General features: G+C 36.4%; 1 protein-coding gene across 1 annotated transcript in view; it reads left to right on the forward strand.

The window, feature by feature from the left end:
• LOC136771555 (thyrotropin-releasing hormone-degrading ectoenzyme) overlaps nucleotides 1-24,615 on the forward strand; it is a 133,253-nt gene that overhangs the window by 73,583 nt on the left and 35,055 nt on the right. The window contains exons 8-10 of the mRNA XM_066723926.1: nucleotides 9,592-9,657; nucleotides 12,288-12,475; nucleotides 22,557-22,645. Of these exons, the coding sequence (XP_066580023.1) occupies nucleotides 9,592-9,657; nucleotides 12,288-12,475; nucleotides 22,557-22,645 (343 nt within the window). The remainder of the gene's footprint in view (nucleotides 1-9,591; nucleotides 9,658-12,287; nucleotides 12,476-22,556; nucleotides 22,646-24,615) is intronic.

Below are 24,615 nucleotides of genomic sequence, written 5' to 3' on the forward strand. Positions count from 1 at the left end.
CTTGTAGCGTTTTTGCATCTCAGAGTACAATATATCCCTGCATATTTTAAATTGTTCCAGGATGTCTCTGGGTGCGGAATAATTCAGGCAGCAGCAGTGGCGATACTGTAAATCATTTATTTGCAGAATTATTTACTGGAGTAGCTCTCTTTAACACTGCCTGTGGGTGCTTGTGCTACAGCCAGTGAATTCTTGGCACCCCAGGCCTGCAGCTTACACAGAGTTGGTATTTCTCTTTGAAGCTGTTGTCTGATTTGTCCAGAGCTTCTACCCCACTTACATCTAAACCCCCTCCAACTCAGTCTGCACACTTGCACATGTGTACACGCACACAGACACACAAACACATGAACACACAACCATTGCCCTGATGCTACACATTTTATACCAGTTATGTTGACAAAAACAACAACATACATAAATACACCATATAAGAATCTTTTTGTGGGGAATTACTTACTCTTTATCTGTCTCTTCGGCACTGAGGTATACCTTTCATTGTGGAGAGGAGACCAGAGACAGGAGACAATCCATAAATAACAGGGGCCATTTAACATGCCTACTTTACACACAGTGGAGTGCCATGTGTGGCTCCTTGACATGTTTACATGCTTAACTGGGGGTTCTGTCAAGATGCATTTGATTATTTCTGGGGATTTCATCTGAATTCTCAATGTTTAATTGAGTTAGAAGGACCATTCAAGCAACGCCATGTCATAGTACAGAATAAGATCCTCAGCTGCTTTATAGGATAGACTCTGGATGTGACTTAGGTTGCCAGTCTCAAGAATGATCTGTCTTTAGAATTACACACGCATGTCTTTAAAAGCATACATAGTGTTGTTTATCTTGACAAAGCCACATGATGAAGACTTTGAAAATGCACATAAAGACAAGGATGTCTTGATCACAAGTGATTTGGCTTCACACAAATCCTGAAGATATACTAAAACGTGGATATTGAATTGCAGAATGCAGTAAATTACTGTTTCTTTGCTCAGTGGGCCCTGTTTATGTTGCTATAAGTGAATATCTTGGGGTGATTTATTGACTCAGCTGTTGATGTTGCCATTTAACTCACGTTTCAGACATATTTATGGTAAGTTACTATAGTCGGTAATGTTATGAAAACTTAAGAATGATACACAAAAGCTTATTAAAAACTTATATTGCCTTGTGTTGTGACAACGTATGCATCATGTTGTGAGTCTTTTCACATGAAAGAACTCCTTATGCATGTGTACTTTGGTACGTATACAATAAGATTGTTGCCTTTTACACATGGCTGTATTATCATTTTACTATAGTGATTACCTATGCTTTTATTATGTCTTCAAATTGCTTTACTACACTGGGCTGTGGGAATATCATGATATACCACAACAGAGCTTTCTAAGGCATAGTTTACTTATGCTCAAGTGCAGTAGAGCACAGTGAAGACGTGTTGAACACATTGGAAACCACTGTAAAAGTATGGCAAAACTGTAGTAAAAGTGCACAACTCCTATGATACATTTACCAAGGTAACATAGCATGAGGAGATGCTTGGTATCAATGGTAAAACATGGACATTATACTATCAAGTAAACATATATTGCATGCAATTTACGCACACATGATTACTGTGGACTTTCTGGGGCAGCAACCACAAACAACATAAAACAATAGGTTGTGAATGCAACCCCAGGTACCCAGACGCACAATCTGAATCTGAAGTGGAGAGTCCCAGTCTGAATGGCAAAAACAGGTTGAGCTTTGGGAGCGAGAGTAGATAAAGCAGCCGGGGGGAACCAGGCAACCAGTAATGTTTGGGCATTTTGTGGTATACGACTAGCTTAATGTGATGCTGAATGCAGCTAACTCTCAGCAGAGCGGCCAGAGTGTCACCACAAGCTCAGTGTCAAGCCTTACATCTGTGTTTGCATAAATAACACTTTGTTCCATTGCCATCTAGCAGTGAGGGGCGAGCATTGATTTAATGTCACTGGTTATGTAGTGATGTTGAACAGTGGTTATTTGACTTTGTTACTGGGCCAGTGCAATCAGTGTGGCTGCCCTATAGTTGGTGACATTGAGCCAGCATATTTAGATTATCCAGGGTGGCTCTGGGATCAGTTTTTGTTTTGGAAAAGAACAGCCTGAATGTCCTCTTATCTTTTGTATGTAGAAAATAAATAGCCTATTCACTGTGCTGTCTAACTAATTGTACATGTTGTGCTATGCAGCAGGTTTTGAATGGGGGGATTGGCAAGTGGGTAGAAGCCTTCTCGGATTATTATTCTTAGAGCACATTCCTTTTGGTGCTATTTTAGCTTACTGTATAATTTCTTTGTTACTGTATTTCATTGTGAAAGATTAAAATGTTTCCATCTTGCACTTCATTCCCAGCCATTAATAACTTCAGCTGAAAGAAAATACTGTGGTTCTCGGGCCAACTCAGATTTGCATTTCTCTAAAATCTAACAATGCAATTACAGTGTCTGTTCATTTCATTTGTCTGACTATTGCAGAGGAGGTAAGAAAATAGTAATATTTGTAAGCTGTCTCTAGAAAATGTCAAAGTCAGCCTAAACACATCACCCTTATCCATAGTGTTACACAAATATTATCATAGGGATGAATAAAACAACACACATAGCAATGCAGAATATGTAAACACCACATTGCACTACATATGCTACAAATACAATTATTTATTATTTGTGTAAAGCCTCTGAATATTCTCAAAGGGACAGGCTGTTGCCATAAGGACAAGGTATTAGAGATGCATATCCTGGAAACGGATATTTATTTTTGAAATTCATTCAGGGATAAACCTTTTATCATCCCTGCATCTTAATCCAGAGTCATGGAATGATTAGACTTGAATTCCCTGAAAGAAAAGTGGCCACCAGCAGTGTGGGTTTGCCAGAAGGGTGTACAGGTATTGAACAAGTAAATCCAAGCTGCCAAAGACACCTGCTGGAGAAGACAACTCTGCTTCCTAGATATGTTTAATTATAGCAGCCTCTTACAGGACAGCCTCTGTTGTACATCAGTAAGATACCACTCCCTTTTAACTCAAATGTGCTGCCAAAAGCATGTGAACTGTGTATCTAAGCAGTCAGCCTTTTTTTTATTGTTAGACTGGTGTACCAAAACCACAGTGCTTATCCTAGTAACACCTTTCATATTGCTTCATACAATAATAAGAGGTATATTGTCAATGCTTATGTGCTTTAACCAATGAAAATATATAACCTGCTTGCAAAAGTGACCAGAAATTTAAGTCAGCTGCATATAACCAACAATACATTAGCTATACTAACATTTCCACATTCAGCATTCAAGCTACTTTCAAAGAGTTTAAAATGAACAACTAACTTGCCTCCCCCGGGATTTGGGGAAGGGCATCCCCTTGGGTGGTCCCCACACACTTCACACAGCATGACATCACATATGACATTACAGAAATAATGGCTTTTTTTTTGTTGGACTAATGTGTTTTTCCTGAGACCCGTTCTTGCCAAAATACATCTTTATCGTCAGAGTTTTATGACTTGATTAAGGCCAAAATGTTTTTGAGGTATTTTCACACAAAGGGTATATTATTACTGTATATTGTGCTGTTTGCCAGTGCTTTCTAATTGCTTTAATTTAGCTTCGTGAGTCGTTCAAATGAAAAAGAGTGAAAGACATTTAGGAATTGAATACATCCACGACTCTTGATTCCTATTCTTTGGCTCAAGTGCCGTTATCTGGATCCACTTTGAAATCTCGGTAATTAAAATACCAAAGAATCAGACAATAGGCAATTTCCGTAACCTGAGACATCATTTTCACGTTTCAAAAATTACAGAAGTAATGCACACTGACAATAATTGAATGCACTTGTTTTGTACTATAGAAATAAAAATAACTCATGTAAGCATATATCCTTAAAGGGGAGCTAGCATAGTCCCAAACGTTATTGGTTTATACTGATGTGTAAGTAGGAGTGTATAAGTAAAGTATTTGTGATTTTTCTGTTCCATTCTATCATTTTAGTAACTTTGACAACTTTAAAGTATAACTATCTTCACAATCATGGCTACTTTAAATTCCAGTTCAGTGTTTTAGGATGTTTTGTTTAAATACAAACATATTTACCAGTATAATTATAATTCATTAATACTTAACAAAAGATAAACAGAGAATATCTTATTAAAAACAGCAAATCAACAAAGGTGAATGCAAATGTGTTATGAGCCTTTATTTGAGGTATTTAGAGTAGTGCAAAGAGACTATTTTTGGCAACGTAAATAATGCCTGATTAAAATTTTAATATCTTTCCGTTTAAAGGCTACTTTAAAATCCCTTTCCGTCTCAAAGTGTCATACGATCACACTACCACTTAACATAATTATTACTGCTGAAGGGATGTCCTTGAGATGTAGTCTTATCTGCTATCTTGTGTGACAGAGCTAGACTGAACCTAGGAAAAAGTTTCCCAGAACCTGACATGGCCCAATCGGTGCAGGGATGTTGCCTCAAAGTATAAAAGGATGGCAGTTGGATAGCTGGAGGCAGTTGGGGTTTAGCTCTGTGATGGTCCCTTGGGAGCACTTCTGGAGATACCTAAAGCCATGCAATTGCTGTCAAACTGCCTTGGGTAGGTTGGGAGTTGCTCTGTCTCGCTATGAAGTATTTAACTTTAATATGATTTCCCCTAGTAGGTGAGTAAAATCGATGTCTTAAATAGGGTATTTGTGTTTATTAACATCTATAAGAGGAAGTTCACCCTATCCTCACCGTAACTGGGCCAGGACAGGCATCAGCCCAGGGTTTGTTCTGTACAACCTGTCTTAGTTTGTCGTTAGTCGCGAACAAGTTAGTCAGACCCACAGAGGATAAAATTAATTGTTTTGATTATTTTGTTGACTGCCAAACAGTGTCCCCCTCTCCAGAAAAGGAACCTAATTAAGAAATACTGTGTCCACGTCTACAGTAGCCATGATTGGTATACTTCTCAATTTTTAAAGTTACTAAAATTAGTATTAGTATTAGTAGGCTAGTACTTGCCAACACTATTGCACTCATATAATACAGTGCATCAATTAAACTGTATATCTAAAACACATTATTAATCCATGAGTTCAATTTTCAGTTTCCTTTATCACAGTTTTGGCATCTACGAAGAGTTATGCTGAGCTGAATAAACTCTTGCTTACTAATTCATTAAAAAAAAAAAGAGACGAGACAATCCCCATACACTCGATTTCGATGTCGACTCAATGACATTCATAAAAAGCAGGGTTTTGCTCTGTGAAATTTATATTATTCTGTTTTTATCAGTTTAGCGTAAACTCTGTTATGGTGAACAACAGTAAATTATGAATTATGCATGTCTCTGTGTGGCATTCACAAAAGTTCCTTGAAGTAAATTGATGTTCACCTACAGTACAATTACACAAAAAGGGGAAAGAGCAATCAATCTTACCAGTTCTTAGTGAGCAATTTGAATAAGCTGTGTCTGGGGATCAGATCAAATTTTGGTGTAATAACTCTGACTAATCAAAATGTATCGAGAAACTCCTGAAACCTGCCACTGAAAAAAATAAGAAACTCCATTCCAATAACGCTAAGCTGACTGGGAAATGAAACCAGACATGCATATCTTGTTTCTGATTCAAAATATTTTTTCAAAGATAAGCTCTCAGATTGGTTACACGAAGGTGAGGCTGTATCTGTTTAATGATCTTGATCTCTTCAAATCCACACAAAGTGCAAAATTATATAACTTTGAGCTGCAGGTTCTAGAGCTCTGTCTTTTCTTAAATTGATTACACACACTAAAATCAAAGGTACTGGTTAATCCTGTCTTGAAGTATAAATAGGTCAAGTTTTGTGTAATCCCTACGGAATGAAAAGGGGTTCAAATAAAGTCTTTCATGGATGAGTACATGTCCTGCTTCCCTTTTACACTGTGAATAATTTAGTCTCAATTATCATTGCATTTCTGAAATGTGCCAAAGGTGTATAATTGCCTCAAGGGCCACAGAATGTCACAATTCATTGAGGGGTATTATGCTCTTTCCTGTGAGACATTTAAATCTCCTAATGTACAGGTATCTTTTATCTGTAATCCTTTGAGCTCTCTTGCTGGCAGGGAATGTATGATTTTCAGAAATTAAACAATCTAAATCGAAAAAGAGGAAAAAAAAAAAAGAAACGAAGCAGAAGGAGACAGTTATTTGCCAGATATATTATAAGGGGTGTTAATGCAAGGAGGTCCTTACATGTTAGTGGGATCAAAAGAAACATATGGACTGAATTAACAAAAGGTTTGTCATCTTCGTTATCTAATTTTACTCTGATATTTTTTACTTTAAAAAGGAAAAGAACAGCTGTTCAGTCGATAAACAGTACTGCCTCTTATTGAAGGTGTATTTTGTGATTCATCAGTAGGTCTCTGATTAAATTGGGAAACGGACATGGATTAACAAAATAAGTGCAGCGTTAATGGCAGGTATTGAAAGTAGAGATAAAGGTTGAAAGTATGCAGCTATATTTGTACAGTAGTTATTAGTCACATGTCAGAACAAATGCATAAACTATACTTAGACTAACATTTTTTATTGTTGTTGTTAGAATAAATGAAGACAGAACCAAAGATGATATTCTTGTTCTTGTTATTATTTATTTATATTTTTGTATACCATTCCACTGAAATTCTGTCCCAAAACAGTATAAATCCAGGATGACAGCCTGGAACTTCTGTTTAACCTAAGGGTATCTGTAAACTGGGAAAGAAGGGTTTCCAAATGCAGAGGAAAGAAGGGCATTTGGCTTCATTATCGTGTCTGTGTGGAGCACTTCCAACTCTTTCCCCGAGTCATCTGCTGTATACACATGTCCTCAGTCCCCAGCAAAACTCTCGTCCAGGGGATCTAACAAACCAACGGACAATTATAACTCTGTCCTCCTGGAGCGGATGTCTCACATCATCAGTCTACTGATTTTTGTTGATAAAGGAATTTGAATACATTCCCTAACATTTGAGTAGCCCAATACAATAATGAAAGCTAAGTGGTACATGTTAGCATGATTTTAAGGCATGGATTCCTTGTCAGATCTCATGTATTTAAACCGTGTATGAACTGACTCATTTTGGTTTTACTTCCCCTCACTCAATAGGGGTTGTCCAATGTCTAGTGATCAGCTGGTGATTCGCAATGAAGCTTTCAGATTTTACAGTTCATTTCACCCCATCTAAATTATGCTGTTTCAATGAGTTTAAAGGCATCTGTAAAAGACATTCTGTCTATAATTCAGCTCCACTTCTACAATACAAGTGTAGTTTTAGTAGTTCCTTGCATGCCTTGACAATGTGTGCCTTGTAACTGAAAACAGTTAATATATGGAGCAACGTTTTTGTATTTACTTTTATTGAGTTAAAATATATAGAAAGAATATGTTTAGATGTAGGAACTCATTAGAACCAATGAATGCATCTCTTTTTCTACCTAGTGAAATTGATCTATTTTGTAAGTATAGTTTAATTTCAGCCTGGCTTTCTACTCACACATTTTCTATAATTCTCAGGTGTGGAACCATGACTTATTATTTACTAATTATTGTGCCACGGAATTGGAAAATTCATTTTTTGCGGTTGCTAAATCATGTTTAATTTAGTTTCTGTTACCTCTCATGGTTTGGAAGCAGAAGACTATTACAATAAAATATCAATATAGAGAGGTTCATATAGTTCAACGATGGACCATAGTCCCACCAGCCCACCTTTTACAAATGGAAAATGCAGTACTCAATAGTGATTTTACATTAGGTTGAAAGAGGAATCTTCTATCCAATCAAAAGCCACCGCCTTCATATATTGGAATTTGAATTTGCAGTTGGAAAGTAGGTCAAAGTTTTTATTAGGTCTGACCCTATACGTATAAAACAGGTTTCCTCAAATCAGTATGGCCATGGCTTTAAGTAGTGTAGGAATTCAAGATGTGATAAGGTTGATTCAATTTGTATTATTATTTAGTTAAGTAAATGGGAATATTTGATTAGAAATTCAATACCTTTCTCCTTCACTGTAATGGATTTTAGATTTGATTAGAAACAGAGTACAGGCAGAGATTCGTGAGATACGATGTCATGCACTCTGCTATCTTTCTCATAACTAGCCTTATCCAAACAGGTCTTTTCAGTTTGCATATATAGGGAGAACCGTAGGTGTCATTTTATCCTGGAAATAATTTTCCATCCTAATCTGACCCCTTGTTTGTTGTTGGTTAGGAAATGTAATATTCAGAAATATTAGAAACAGCAGGTGTCAGAATTAAAAAATAGTACTGGTGTAATTTCTTTAGCATTCTGTAGCATTTGTAATTTAGAACTAACTTGAGCTACTACTACTGAGCCTTTGATAAAACATGTGATTTCTACACACAAAATCTAGTATGATACTAAATTAATCAGCATCTTTCCATCCTGAGGGTATACCAGCTTCACTGTAGACCTGCAGGACATAATCTGCAACTCTAATCCTACAGAATCAAGATAAAATGTTCTTGTTGGTACGAGTCATTTGTCAAGAATAAATGAAAGGCAGAGTGTGTACTGTAGATCTTATACAAATACATATCTTTATGGAGAAGCACTCATTGTGTAAATGTAGCTGTTCATGATTATGTATGTAAGTATGTATGTATGTATGTATGTATGTGTTTATTTAATCATTAATGTATTCATTTATTTGTAGTCTTTGTGGGTGAAAGTGTATAATGTACTTATTGCTTTTAAATACATGCAGTATATACTGTATTCTACATAAATACTCATTCAGGGAGTCAGCTTCTTGTAAAATCATATTCTGTGCCATTCATATAACCCTCAGAGCCCTTCCCAATCTCATGCCTTGTAAGATGTTTGTTCTTAATGACACTTGGTTTGGGAGTCTTCCAGAATATTGAAACAATATAAGTGCAGCAAATACAAATGAGACTTGAGGATAGACCCAATCAAAACTTCAACCTACCTGCAAAACTCAAAGTCTAAACCTGTATCCTACCGTAGTCTGATTTCTTGTCAAAAGCCACTATTTTTATGAGTTGTGGGTAGGTCATTTTATTTTTATTTTGTCTAGGCCTTGGTTTCTTTACAAATGAAAAAGAGTAAATACTGTTTGTATGCTTTTACTTAATTATAACCTCAAACTTGAAGCAGGACATTTGATTTAACCCTATTTACTTGCTGCAAGCACATAAAACACATATATGCTGCAAAACATTGGCATAACTCACCCATCCAGAGTTTTTATTTGCACCATGAAAGCAAGAACACAGTTGAGTGCCAATGCATGAAATACGAGAATCCAAGAGCCAAACCAACCCCAGCAGCTCAAAGCCAGTAAAAATGGCAATGCAAGGATTCACACTGGCAACCTCTTGGCGATCCAGACTTCACTTTCTCTAAATCCTAAACAGCGCATTTTTTCCCCTTAACGGAAAATAAAATATGTTAAGATACACTTTTCTTTGTTGCCTTTAATTACTGTTTGTTCATTTTCACCACCTTAAAACTTTCTTTCCTAAATCAACCCATTATATTCTTATATTTCAGGATTTCTTGACAACCCATATGTATGGAAACGCTGGGAGAGATGACTTATGGAACAAGTTCTCTGAGGTAATCTTTGGTCATGCCTTTAAAGTCTAATTACTTGACAAATTAAAATAAATAAATTAAATATAATGTAGAAAGCTAGACATCCTGGAATGTGTTTCTTGTGTTTCCAAGGTCAAGCTTAATCTAACGACTTTTGTTTTTATTTTCTGTAAAATTAAAATACTCCCAAGACAACCAGATTGCAGATCAGCAAGTTCTATTGGTTATTAATGGGAGAATTTACCCATCGTATTACCAGGATTGAGGAAGAGAGTATGTTACATGCTGACTGATACAGTTCCCTGGGATGCTGGTTTTAGGCTTGATTTAATTTAAATTGGAGTTTGGTCTCTAAATGAGATTGATGATGAGGTTATCAAAAGTGAATTTTCAGGAATACCCATATCAAAAACTGCAGTGTGTTAGATACATTGTTATAATGGGATAATGTTATACAGATAAAAGGATAATGAATGTTTGATATAAATATAAATAATCAAATTGTGTGTCTGGGGATCAGGGTTGGAACAAACCTGGCTGACAAACCTCTCAGGCTGCGCAGACTGCAGGGTGTAGAATATGAAAAAGTATTTTAAAAGACTGTTAAAGATAAAGATCAAGAGTGCTATACATAATATTTAGAAGGCTTTTCTAAATTCTGTCTTAATAGTTAGTACATTCATTGTATTCTGCATTGTACTGTGAAAAATATATTCATCCTTGTTTTAACCACTGGACTGGCTGGCAGAACGTAAATCTCCAGCATTGAATGAGAGAATAGCGAAGTGATGGTATTAGACTAAACATTTGACTTTTTGCCATTAGCAATGAAAAGTCCAAAGAGATCTTCAAACCACACAATGCTCATATTTCCATTAATATGAATGGAAGTGGGATGATAAAAAAGGAAGCTCTGTACCTCAAATCGTATACTATCATAGAAGGAAGATAAAATGTGCACTTACTCCTCAGCATTTATTTTAGATGACACTTAAGTCAGGCAAAAGTTACCACCAACTTATGACCACAGAATCGTACTACAGTTACCTGTCATTTTGTATAATCTAGACTCTTTTTACACGAATGCGGTTCTTCGCATAGGCACTGCTGTTTGTTCAGCACTTTTAGAGCAATACATTTTTCATGATCACAAAAAATATTGTATTCTCTGTCACAACAAGCAAAAATCAGTGCCGGTAAAAACATGGCATTGTTTCTGTTTGTGATGTTTAGAAAGAGAAGAAAGGTATCATTTTTGGCAGGTGTATTTCCTATTGGTAAATCCAGCTCCCTCTTCCATCTATCCCAGCAGATTTTATGAATACTAATTTTCAAGGATTTCATTAGCTATTCATGAAATCCAATTTACTTTGACAATCTGTAAGCAGTTTTTAAGAATAAAGCAGTTCATCATACTTTACAATTCTCCATGATCCTGGCCTATGTGTTCTGTAATGATTTTTGTAAGGGTTAGAAGACTGGATAAATTCAAACTATTATCTCTCAGGTAATGATGTATTAGATAGCACTGATTAAATGATCATTAATTTGTGAGCAGTATGCTGTTTGCATACCATTACCAGAAAATAAATGTGAAATATAAAAGGATTCTGCATAACATGTGGCAGAATGTTCTCATTCTGCATTACTTTTTTTCCTCTCTGATCATAAATCCACTATAAGGATAAATCAAGCGACAATCCCATTTTACTAAACAGCACTCGCCAAGTCACCACAGCAAAATATGTCATGTTTGATGGTAAAAATTAATTATACTCAGTATGGGGGGATGTAACAAATTCCAATCTAAGTGAATAAAATCAAGTCTTCATGATGTTAAAATTCTCCCCATAGGAAAGTTGAGAGATCTTAGAATCTCTAATAAATGCTTAAACATATTAGGGAAATATTTAAGATGATTTTGAAGATCCTGATAAAAATTAAATGAAGATTAGTATTATTAGTCTCATCTATATTTCTACTTATTTAACGCTCCTCTAGAGCTTGTAGAGTTTTTTTGAATATCAGTAATAACATGGCAGGGGTGTATAAACAATACATTCAGGTATTTTAACTGTAACAGTAATAACCTCTTCCATCCATGAAAAACAGAAAGCAGGCTTTATGCATAATCCCAGAAAACATTTAGCCAGGTAACTGATGTAATACCCTTTTTATAAATAATGACTTTTGCATCTTTCTATCCGCTACAGTTTGCTTGATCATGTTGAATAGATTTTGGGTCTTAGGAATGTGTTGAAAATAGGGGTAATTTCAGTTAAAGTTAAAATCAACTTAAGTTACGATTCTGCCAGAAGCGTTGGCTCATTACCCATGATTGATTAAATGCCTCTTATGTGCAGTGCTGATGCACTTGGAGATACAGAGGTTTCGTGCGTATTTTGCTTCAAAGTCTTTCTAAGCTGTAAGTCTGATGAGCCTATATGCTTATATAACCCACATTTTAAACACACTTTGATAAAGAATCCGCAGATTCCTGAATATGGTCTTTAACCAGGGCTCAAATTTGCAGGAGTGTGTTGAATTACTCTCCATTGAAACCGATAGTGTACACTAAGAGCCTCATAATGTCCGTATGCAATGTAATTTGAATGCTCATTAGCCACTCTGCTTGATTGTCCGCCCTCCAGGCTATGCAGAAGGAAGGGAAGGACATCAACATAAAAGAAGTGATGGATCGGTGGACACTGCAGATGGGCTACCCTGTAGTCACAATCATCAAAAATGAAAGCATGGACAACTGTATAACAATCACCCAAGAGCACTTCATCTATGATATTGATGCTAAGATCAGGAATCCTGAGCTGCACAACATAAGGTATTCTTATTTTATGTGATCTAAAAAATAAATATATATTTTGTTCTATTACCATGCTTTCAGACTTGTTCCAGGAGTGCACTTCAGTGTAATGTGTTACTAATGTATTTTTCCTGCTCAGAGGATTTTTATATATAATACCGTAATTTAGTTTTCATGAATGAAGGTACCCTTGAGTTTGTACAGATTAGATATATTTTATTGTGAATGTAGTTCTCTTAGATTTCAGGAGCTTTGGCTGAACCTTAATAAGGCTTTGATGGACTGAGTGTAATATTTGTAAATTTGGATTGAGCTGGCTTGGCTGAGGACATGATGACCTGGCCATGTGGACGACACATTGGCACCCACCCACAGTGAGGACTAGCCAGGGAGTTCGCTTCAAAGGTGGTGTTTGGGGAGGGTGGATGGTTGGAAAGCTATGAATGCTGGGAAAGTAGTGTTTGAGCTCCGTAGTGCTGTTGGCAGGATTAGGGTCCAACCCCTCTCCTGAAATTTAAATTTTCAACTTCAAACTTCAAGCGTATCTGCTACTGAAATGTTGTAGTAGATTTTCCCCAGGAAAGGTAACGGAAAATATCTGCAAGGACTGCGGATGTGAATTCTGCTTTGGTTTTCTTTTAGACAGTTTTGAAATGGAAAGACTGTCCCAAACTGAAAAGGTGGTATTCCCACATGAGACTCTGCAACCCACTTGCAGGGTAATAAGGGGATTTCACTTCCTGTCTTATAAAAATAAAAGTCTCAGATTATTACAGACCCTTCAGCCAACCTTGCTGATTCCAGAAATTACATCATTGGTTGAAAGATCTTGAATGTTTTTTTAAATATATACACATTTATAAAAATTGATGCTTTAAATGTTTATACACACAGACACATTGTTAATAGCAGCACAAGGTTTTCTGTTCATGAACCATATTCATTAGTGCTAAAGTGTATGATGTACTGGACTTCACAGAACTTTGCTTGAGTCTTTGTGTCAAACTACATTGCATTATTGAAACAAACATAGTACATATGGATGGATTAGTTTAATCCTCCATTAAAGTAAGATGAATTATTCAAACTCTGTTTTAAGCCAATTTAGAAATCCTTTTACTCATTCGGCCTTGGATGGCAGCAAACAAAAATAAATTGACCTTGCATTCTAATTTAAAGACCTGTTTTATTTGCCAGCTTTAAGTTGTGCCCATTTTCGCTTGCAGTGTGTTTAATGAGAAAAAAACATTTGCACTCCAAGTGCTACAGTCACTAAGGAAAATGAGGCAAAACCTTGAAGAAATAAGCTGCACCACATCTTACATTGCATACTAACATTTGTATCTTGGTCCTGCAGGGCAAGTCAAAGACTGTGTATTTTATATTCAAAGCTCTACTGAAAGCTACCTGCAGGTGCATAGCTTTCCTAGTTCGTGGAGTTAGTTGTTGGTTTGTAAGGCTATTTATGTTTTAATTTTTACAGGTTTTTTAATTTAATTTTCTCTATAGATCATTGGCTTGTTCTGAATTGGTATATAATACCACCAGTTCAGTAACCCTTAAGAAATTGCAAGCATTGACTGTTCAAGAACTTTTGTGTTCTGGACCTAACTGAATTGAATGGCTCTTCATGTAGCCAGTCAGGGGAATATTTTGACTGAGTCCTTCAGGTGTGAAGATGGAACATGGCAGACAACTTGCTTGAGTAGTAAGACAGGCATATTACCACCTTGCCTTGCAGACACACATCGCACCTTATAACAATCAAACATGGTACACTTCTAAGCTCCATATGCTACAAAACTCTGAAGAAATATGGTTTGCCCTAGAGTTGTTGATCACTGTAATATGGAAATTAAATTGTCTTATACACTGATTGAAACCCTGTCAGGTCATCAGGTTGCGTGATCTGATACGCCTCTTTCAAGCATCACAGTTTTACTCAGCTGTTATTCGACTGACTGTAGCCCTTCTGTGTCTGCACAAGTTGCGTCAGCCTCCGACCGCCTCTTTCATCAACCACAGGACTGCCATTGGCTGGATGTTTTTCGGGTGGTGGACCATCCTCGATACACCTCTGACGTGTGTCATGTGTGAAAACCCCAACAGGGTTGCTGTTTCTGACATACTCATACTGGGGCATGTGGTGCCAACTCCATATCCTGTTCAAAGTCACTTAAATCTTTTGTTTTGCCCATTCTCCCTCTGAATTGCACACACACATAATACCTGAGTGCCTGCCTACCTGCTTTAAATAGCATAGTCTGAACACGTGATGTCACTGACTGCACAGTCTATTTCTTGGAGAGGGGAGGTGTACCTAATATAGTGGCCACTCAGTGTAGGTCAACTATAATTTGGATGGCCAGGAAAGTCTGTTGACTGAGAGAAGTAAATAAACAGCTAATCTAGCAGTAATCAATAGAGTGTTTTAGGGCATGAATTACCTGCCTACTGATAACCATGTAGCAAAATTGAAATGTGACAAATACACATCTTCTGCACCAGAGGGATAATGTATATTGGGCGAGATAAATGAACTATGTTCTTGTTTTGTTATTCTTAACATTATAATTTAAGGACAAAATTGACATGTTAAGACCTTTGATCACATGGCAATGAAAAAGCATTTGAGTGACATAATACTTTCAGCTTGTGTTCTGCAAGATACTGTGTTGGAGGCTGAGGTGCCATGTGCATTGCGGACGTCCCCATCACTACTGCAAACTTAATTGAGCTTTTTGTAAGTACTCGACACAGCACAGCAAAATATTATAGTTAATGGTAATTGTAACAGTGAACAACAAGGACCCAAGTGACATGATGTTTTAACAAGGCCCAGAACGTGCTCCAGTATCCCCCACATCAAGCTGAAACCCTACACTGTATGAGTAAGATAACGATTCACTTAATCTGGGAAATATAAAATATGTGTAACAATAAGTATTGACGAGTTAGCAGACTGACAAAGTTAAATAAAAACTAGCAGTGCTTTTCAAATCCAGGATATATAGCCACAGGATCGCCTTTCATTCCACATGAGCTCAAAATTCAACTAATTAGTCACTTGAGTGAACAAATTTAACCCTTTTCTAGGTATAGAGCAATTAATGATTAAATAAAATACATTAAACAGTAATTAAACTTGCTGGATTGAGGCCCTCGGATGCATGGTTTGGAGAACACTACCCTAACAGGATTACCAGACCGCAAATGTTAAAATTACACTGTGATGAAGTAAATGAGGCATCTAATTCTAAGAACAATCACCTAGTGGGCATTTAACTGCATCGTTGTGTGCTTATGTTTCTCACTACTGCAATTCAATACACCAATACTTTATGGTATATTTTGCCATTAATCAACTCTTTGTGTGTGCCTAGTGATACCTGGCGGTAATTGTTTCTCTAGGGTCAGTATCTCAGCACAAATTGCTGATTAGTTTAATCGGGTGAAAACTAAGTTGGCATGAAAGTACAAATGAATAATCTTACTATCTGACCTATAGATAGCAACGGGTGCTGTCTAGTGAGTGGTCTATAGTTAATTGGTTAGGGAACATTGTTAATTTAAAGAAATACACAAGAATATACAAGAGAAAGAAAGAAAACTACTGTGAAAAATATGGTATAAATCATGTCCATAAATGTGGTTTGCAATGAAACAAAGAATATCTGTATTTGTCTTGTCATTGTAATTTATATTAATTTAAAACTTAAAACTTAAAACTTGGTTCCTGCATTTTAAAGCAAATATTTACTATCAGCTGTCATAAAAAATTATTGCAATTTGTTTCAGCTTATAACTACACCTAACAATGATGTTAACTTAGGTTACTGTATGCCTTCTGTAAGGAAAATAAAGTACAATATGTGTTGGAGGACTGATTAAATGTAATTGGCTGAATTTGATCAAATAATGAAGGCTTGTTTATTTTCCATCTCCATCATAAAAAGGGAAGGTCCTGGTCCTATAAGAGAAAAGCTAAATGTAGCTAAATGTTCCATAGTTAATAAAAAACTATTATAATTAGGTGAATTCCACTTTCTTAGAAGGATGTTTGTTAAAAGAAAAATATTTACTATAAATAGGAAACATAATTAATTATTAATTAATAAAAACAATATATATATATATATATGTATTTGCATACCGTACAGTGGAACTAGACTCCTGCTAAATATTGTATTCTTTATTTAATAACAGTGAAAGTAATGAGATTAAAAAATCCATAGAGCACACCTTTCAAATAGCCTTCAGGCAGATTTTTTAACGCTATCCCAGACAGTTTGACAGGGTACGGCAGAGATTTCCAGACGCTGGAGGCAATACAAAATGTCATATTACCCTCAGGATGCATCTTAGCCCTGTGGAGGGATAAACAGCTTGCATTTTGTTTTAACACAACCAACTAAAAGAAACAGAGGACTGACACTGTCAGATTTATGATTGAAAGGTCACTTGAATTATATTTTAGAATGCCAGGACTATTTGGTTGTTGTTTTGTCGATTCTATTTTTGACTGTTTACTGATTGTCCAGTAGCTTGCAGCTGTCTGTTTTACAAACTCACTTGTTAATGCAAACCTTTCCCTAGCAATACACTGACAACAAGCAACAAACCAGAGTTTAGTTGAGGGTCATGTTTCTTTGCCCCAGTTGTCAGGGTAAGTTTTATAGGTATTTACTGCTGTAAAACAAAACAAACTAAACTTTTCTAACTTTTCTAACACTTTGACTGCCCTGCCAATCACAGATTAGAAACACAGCATGTATTGATGGGTTTGCATTAAGTAGACGAAAATATCCTTTGTCAAACAAAAAGCTGTCATTATATGTTGGAATCTGAATTGATGAAATTTATTTGGCTTTTTCATTTTCAGGAACTCAAGTAGAAATTCTTCAAGTGAACAATACAATTTTAAATGTTGCATGTAGAGAGAGAACCTATGTCTAATTAAAAACCTTAAGTAGAATATAAAATTGACTATTAGCCTCAAAATCAAATCAGGAGGGGGAACAAAATCCTTAGTTTTGCACTGCTGATTTTAATTAAATAGATAAGAAATAAAACATCACATGAAGGCACTTTTAATTGTCAGAAGGAATCAATAAGCACGATCCTCAGCATTAAAGGAAAACATTTTCTAAAAGTAAATTTTAAGTGTCTTTATGTGTTACTATATCGTATGAGTAAGATATATAGCACTCAAATCGTTTCTATCATATAAGCATCTTTCAAAACTTTTTAAAACATTAAACATTTAAACCTTACCAAATAGTGGCAGATGTCAAAAGCCAGCATGTACGCTCTTTCAGGGTTTCAGTATGTGTTGTGTAGTAACTTCCTGGATAGCAGAGAAACTACACATTCACTGGATATGTCTTCCCCACTCAAGTCATTATTATCAAGTCAGCCGAGTATTCGTGATTGTGTCAATAGACAACATGCAGTGTTGCTGTGTCCACAGCTGTGATAAAAACAGTGAAGACAGAGTTATTCTTTTCTCCTTTCCAACAACAGAGGAGATTAATGCACAGGAGAGACTGTTTGTGCAAGTAAAAATCCCACATTCAGAAAAAGGGAAAAAATCAGTCATCTGCAGCGAATACTTTGATCACAGTGCATTTCCACATTTGCATAACTTGAATCATTCCACTTGCCTATGCTGGTTTGTATGAATAGGCTAATGCATAATAATGTGTGTTACAGTGCGAGGGTTTTGTAATTGAAGGTGTTCACACAGTAAATATTAACTGTTTTTATTCCAGTACAATCTGCACAAAGTAATTTCTCGTCTTGTATAACAGGAGTCGTATAAAAATGCCAATTCAGCCTGAGGTGACTGCACACACCTAAAAAAAAATGCAACATTTTGTATGACCATAATGATCATCATTTTTGTTATTTGATATTATTGCTAATCATGTTTCTGTCCAAACTGAAATTAAAACATTAACTTATTATACATACCCAAACATAACAAAAGCACACAATGGCAATGGCTTGAGTTGCTGCAGGAAAGTCAAATCCAGTGATTGTAGTTTTTCTGCTATGCAGGAAGTTATGACAAGAGATCTCGAAATCCTGAAAGTGGATTGTAGTGTAAATCATTACACTTCATTTGTTTGGGGACAATAATTCCATTTCAGATACATACGATCTCTCTCTCTATCTCTCATTCTCTCATAAATATTTCCTTTATTCATATATCTTTATGTGTCACCATTGCCTAACTCACAGGTAAGAAAAACTCAGCAGCTTACTTCACAGGTAGATTCGAGTGCAGCTGATTCACAAAGCCATTCCTGACCTTAGAAGGCTGCTAGATCACTAAATAAAGCTTACCCAGCTTATCCCTGCCCTCCACATAATAGCATTGACACAGTGGTATACTTAGAAAGAATCAGCTCAACTATTCAAATAGCCAAAAGATAAAGTACTGTATTTTGCTATAATATATCTCCTTCAATACTGTTAAAATTTGTTTAATTGGTGACCCCTGAAAGTGTTTAGTGAAACTAGCTGTCTTCGGTATGGATTTGACCCTTTCAAATGCCTCTGTGTAACAAGGGTGGCGTTGCTTCTAAATACAATAGTGTCAAATGCCTCAAAGCCATTCATCTGCCTTCCAATTCCCACCCATCCCGTTCTATTACACAGAGTTTAATGCTTAGGAAATAAGGGAGAAAGACCTCCTTCAGATCCTTAACTGGAACTGCTGATCAATGGTACTATTTAACAAGCTATGATAGGTATCAACTGGTCTGTCCGGTGGTGAAGATTGAACATTGATCAGAGGTAAAGGAGCTTGGCTGAAAAACATTTCAGTGCAGGGAATTTATGGAAATGGATTTATATTGTTACCTGCAATGGATGATCAATCTCAATTAGAAAGAGTGGTAGATTATTAACTTGCAAGATCTGAAATAGGTCATATCAGTCAGGGCACAGACACTGGTTGCAGACAGTAGGTCATTTTTACATAGACTTGCAAGTAGGCATCAATCTGCTTTGCACTTGAATGTTATATTAATTTATTAGGTACTATAAAGTGCTTTGAAACTGTAATTTTATAGTCACACTTAAATTATTATACCAAAATGGCCATAAAAATATCTTCTATGAAAGATTCAGTACAGGTCTGTAAGCTCATGAAGACGGAGAGACTAATGTGCAAATGTTTCTGTAGGCTCTAGATATAATCAAACAATGTGAGACTGACATTGAAAATAGTATTCCAGCATAAAAAGGGAAAGTAATGCCTTGTGAATCTATTCCGAACGCTCTTTTATTGTTTAGCCTCCATGCATTGTTTAGTGTGTAGTGTAGCTATACAGCATATATACCCAAAGAAGAAGTGGTGGGTGTTAATACAAAGTAAGTTTACAAAGCTTTCCAAAGTTTATTTTCACCACACTGCAATATGTTTGATTTTAGGCAATTCCATTGTGTTGTGTCCTTTTGTCATACTGACAATTTCAAATACTTTACATTTAGTAGATGCCTCACAATAGGATCATATTTTTTAATGATAAATAACTCTTACTAGACTTATATATGGAACAGAATGTGAACATTATTTTGTTTATTTTTTTCTGCACTTTTCTTTTTGAGCCACATTACAATGTCAGTGCCTTAATGTAGGCATGACATGTATAGTATGTGAGCTACCATGGTTCCTTACTTGGGTCCCATGGAGATATGATAATTGTGCATCCATTGTTTTGTTGGTGCACATACAGGAGACAAAAACGGTCTTATGTCTTATTGCTAAGAAAGGAGGATATCTAGATAAAAGTGTTCTGCTGTACAATACCAACGAAATGTGTCTCCTGTTGTATCTTGTTCTGAAAGAGTCATCATGGGGTAGCTTAGAGTACTGTTCAAACATGTCAGGCAAGAGGCTATAGACCTCCACAAATCTGCTGAAAACAATCACAGGGAGAAGAACATCACAGATCTGACTGGTACATCTTAATGGAGTTCACAGCTACCAGAATGATAACTACCCAACCAAGAAGAGGAGAAGCCAGAAATCTCTGCCCAAACATCATGTCAATAAAGTCTTCCAGCCCTGGTACCTTTGTTAGGATTCAAAAACAGGTGGATTCCAAAGATCACCAGGATATTTGAGCAAAGACCTAGTGCCCTCTGTCAAGAAGCTCTAGCTAGATCTGAAATTGAATTTCCTGCAAGGTGATAGTGTGAAGCAAACTTCCAGGTTATTTTCTAAATAGTTAAAGCCAAATAAAAGCAGTGATATTGATTGGCCATCTCATTCTCCAGACCCAAATTATACGGGACATCTGTGGTAAGAACTGAAGAAACAGGTGCTCTCTGTATAGCTTGGAGATATTACTCTGAGAAGCGCCTGAAAATGGCTATGGGATTTGCCATCTCAAGGTTATCAGACACAAAGGAAAATACTGTAGGTATGAATTTAGAAATATATGTACTTTTGAAAGATATGGTATTCATATACAATACCGATAGTCATACATTTGTTTAGATTTGTATATTGAATTAACACCTACCAAATCAAGTAGTGGGATATATTAGGCAGCAATTTAACATTTTTTCCTCAAAGTTGATGTGTTAGATGCAGGAAAAATGGGCAGTAAGGATCTGAGCGACTTTGAAAAGGGCCAAACTGTGATGGCTAGACGACTGGGTCAGAGCATCTCCAAAACTGCAGCTCTTGTGGGGTGTTCCCGGTCTGCAGTGGTCAAAAGTGGTCCAAGGAAGGAAAAGCGGTGAACCGGCGACAGGGTCATGGGCGGCCAAGGCTCATTGATGCACGTGGGGAGCGAAGGCTGGCCCGTGTGGTCCGATCCAACAGACGAGCTACTGTAGCTCAAAATGCTGAAAAAGTGAATACTGGTTCTGATAGAAAGGTGTCAGAACACACAGAGCATCGCAGTTCGTTGCGTATGGGGCTGCGCAGCCGCAGACCAGTCAGGGTGCCCATGCTGACCCCTGTCCACTGCCGAAAGCGCCTACAATGGGCACGTGAGCATCAGAACTGGACCACGGAGCAATGGAAGAAGGTGGCCAGGTCTGATGAATCACGAGTTCAAGGTGTTGACTTGGCCTCCAAATTCCCCAGATCTCAATCCAATCGAGCACCTGTGGGATGTGCTGGACAAACAAGTCCGATCCATGGAGGCCCCACCTCGCAACTTACAGGACTTAAAGGATCTGCTGCTAACGTCTTGGTGCCAGAAACCACAGCACACCTTCAGAGGTCTAGTGGAGTCCATGCCTCGATGGGTCAGGGCTGTTTTGCCGGCAAAAGGGGGACCTACACAATATTAGGCAGGTCGTCATAATGTTATGGCTGATCGGTGTAGATGCTACTATATGATATAATTATGCAGACATATACATTACACGTCTGTACTACATGTGACTCCTAAATGTCACCTGGAATACACTGTACAGCTTGGTAAATAATACCACACTGAATACACTGGAAGATAAAGATTCCATAGCAAAGCATGCTGCAGTGCATCAGTTTGCCTCAGTCTCCACTTAAAATAGCTTTACTTTCTCTTATTTTGACGGTACTGACACATCTTTGGAGACTAACTATGAGCTGGGACAATTATTAATTCAGATTGGCAATGACAGCTTTAAACAAGTTGGTGCTGCTCAAATTTATAACTAGTAATATTCCACAATTCTATTTTAGGTTGCCATTTTTTGGCAGGTTGTGAGTCTTTTTTGTCAGTTCCCACACAAGAATGATAGTCACAAACATCTGAATTAGGAGCACATGGATGACTAGCTTTTGCTCATACTAACCTGACAGGGAGATGTATACATTTGACATTTTTCAATCTCCAAAAAAAAAAAAAAAAAAAAAAATATTCAAAAAATTATATAAAACAGAAATTACAGTGTAAAGGTCACCACGAGGAACAAGGGTTTAGATACAAATGTAGCTTGTGCTGTTTCTCCAGCTGTCACTTTATCCAAGGCACTCAGATGTTCCTTTTGACTCAGTTCGAAATGTTTTAAATGTTGCTGTTTCTGCTTATCTCACGTCTTATCTGTATAGGTGCTGATAATTAGTCTTTTTTCTTCTCTTTTGCAGCTTCCAGTGGCAAATTCCATTAACGCTGGCAATAGGAAATTCAAGTCACATATCCTCAGAATCAATCATTTGGGTTTCTAATAGATCAGGTATATATGTGTGTACTCATATATATATATTTATGTTCCTCACTGAATCACATGAGAAGTACATTATGACTTTTAAATGTTTTTCAAGGAGAAAGTGACTCTTGCGAGAACAGTGTTATTTACTGTTTATTTGTTAAGTGTCTACAGAGGCGGCAGTGAATGGGTAATGACCAAGGTTTTGAGCTGCTCATGCACCATGATAAGTGAAATCAATTCCTCTTGTCTCCCTTTGATTTTCTCCTAACTTGTTCTGAGAATTTACACTTGCCTCCTGAAGTATTAATCTGCAGCTCAAATACACTTCAATTATATTTTAAATTTACATTGAAGGAAAGCCTGTGGTTAAATTTAGCGACACTGAATCATATCTTGAGCACCAACACAAAGTCATACTTTTTTCGATTACACTTTTTGGTTAAAAGTTCTTATCCAATTAAATTAATGGAAAAAGCAATGGATTACTTACAGATTTACTATTTCTCGTGCTCATTATGCATTCAATCCCACGTCAGTGCTGGAGTTTCATCTAGAGAGGATTTGATGGTTTGGTTGAGTATATCTGACAATACAGATATCTCTGATTGCCATAAAACATTTTGGTGTTGCTGCACCCCATTTTTTATTTGCAACTCTGGCTGAAATTGTCTCTTGATATATAAATCCATTGCACTGCCAAATCTGAGGGCCATGGAATGACAAGTAAGAAAGCAATATAGACTGAACAATCACAGTCCAAGATAGAATATTGACCTAATCCTTTACATTTTACCTCGAGAGGCCAAGTTTCAAAGCCTCCTAAACAAAGAATAAAAATAGACCTTGCTGTTAGTTTTGACTGCAGTGGACTTTGAGTGCTGAATGATAGGATGTTCTCAGCAACAGTTGATCCACAGATAAAAAGTGCCTGTATGAATTCTACAAAATCCCTGCAGGTCTTCACAAATATCCATTAGGATTAATTCAAGATTTTCACTTTGGGATCTCTTAAAGATGTCTGTAGTGTATGTACAGTTTGGTCCTAAAATGCTGCAGTATCTTTTATTTTCTCGTCTGCAGAGCGTCTATATTCTCTGGTGCTCTGATTAATTAGAATCCCACCATTTGTCATGATCACCAAGTGCACAGCGACGATCCGTTTTAATTGAAATTATCGACACCCTTAATTTGAAACAATGTCATTTCGTTATCCATCAGGTTAATAGATATTGTTAATTAAATATTAATAAAACTATGTTTTTTTCAGTGCCATCCGTCCAGAATTAGTTGAACACTAATTCAACAGAGAAAACATATATTATAACAGGGAGTTGCCACTTTACTGATTTCTATGACAATTAAAAGGTTATGCTCCATCTAAACTCATCTGGAATATTTCCAACTGCACCTGTGGCTTAGACTAAATCAAAATTGACCTACCTGGGAAAAGTTTACCCTATCAAATTTGGATTTACAAATAGAAGAAAGTGGCTTCTGACAATAAATTAAACCACAACTGGGTACACGTCTGTAATTTGCAATGTACGGGTTGGTCAAAGTTGTGATTTGTTCCAGGCCTATGTTTCTAGAAAAAAAAAAGAAAAGAAAAGATGTTATCAAATTAAATCAGCTTCTATAGTTACTGATCCCCTAATTTTGTGTTTTATTCATATTTGTCATTGAGTCATCAAGCTTAATTTAGAGGATTAAATATGAAAACTTAACTAATTTGAATAATAGTCAATTTAGTTATATAAGAATGAATCTATTCAGCTTTTGTTCATATTTAAGTAATTATACCCTCTTATAAAATAATAATAATTTAATATAATATTAAAGCATGCATAGACACTACTGTCAATTGTCATCTGAATAATTATTGCTTGAAAAAGTGATGCAATTTTAATCAGAATAGAAAAACAAATAAAAAACAACAGTACTTTAATAAAAATATCATACATCTTTGCATCTTTAATGAATAAAATCTACCTTTC

This window comes from Amia ocellicauda, chromosome 15 (assembly GCF_036373705.1).
Source record: "Amia ocellicauda isolate fAmiCal2 chromosome 15, fAmiCal2.hap1, whole genome shotgun sequence".
Lineage (NCBI taxonomy): Eukaryota > Metazoa > Chordata > Actinopteri > Amiiformes > Amiidae > Amia > Amia ocellicauda.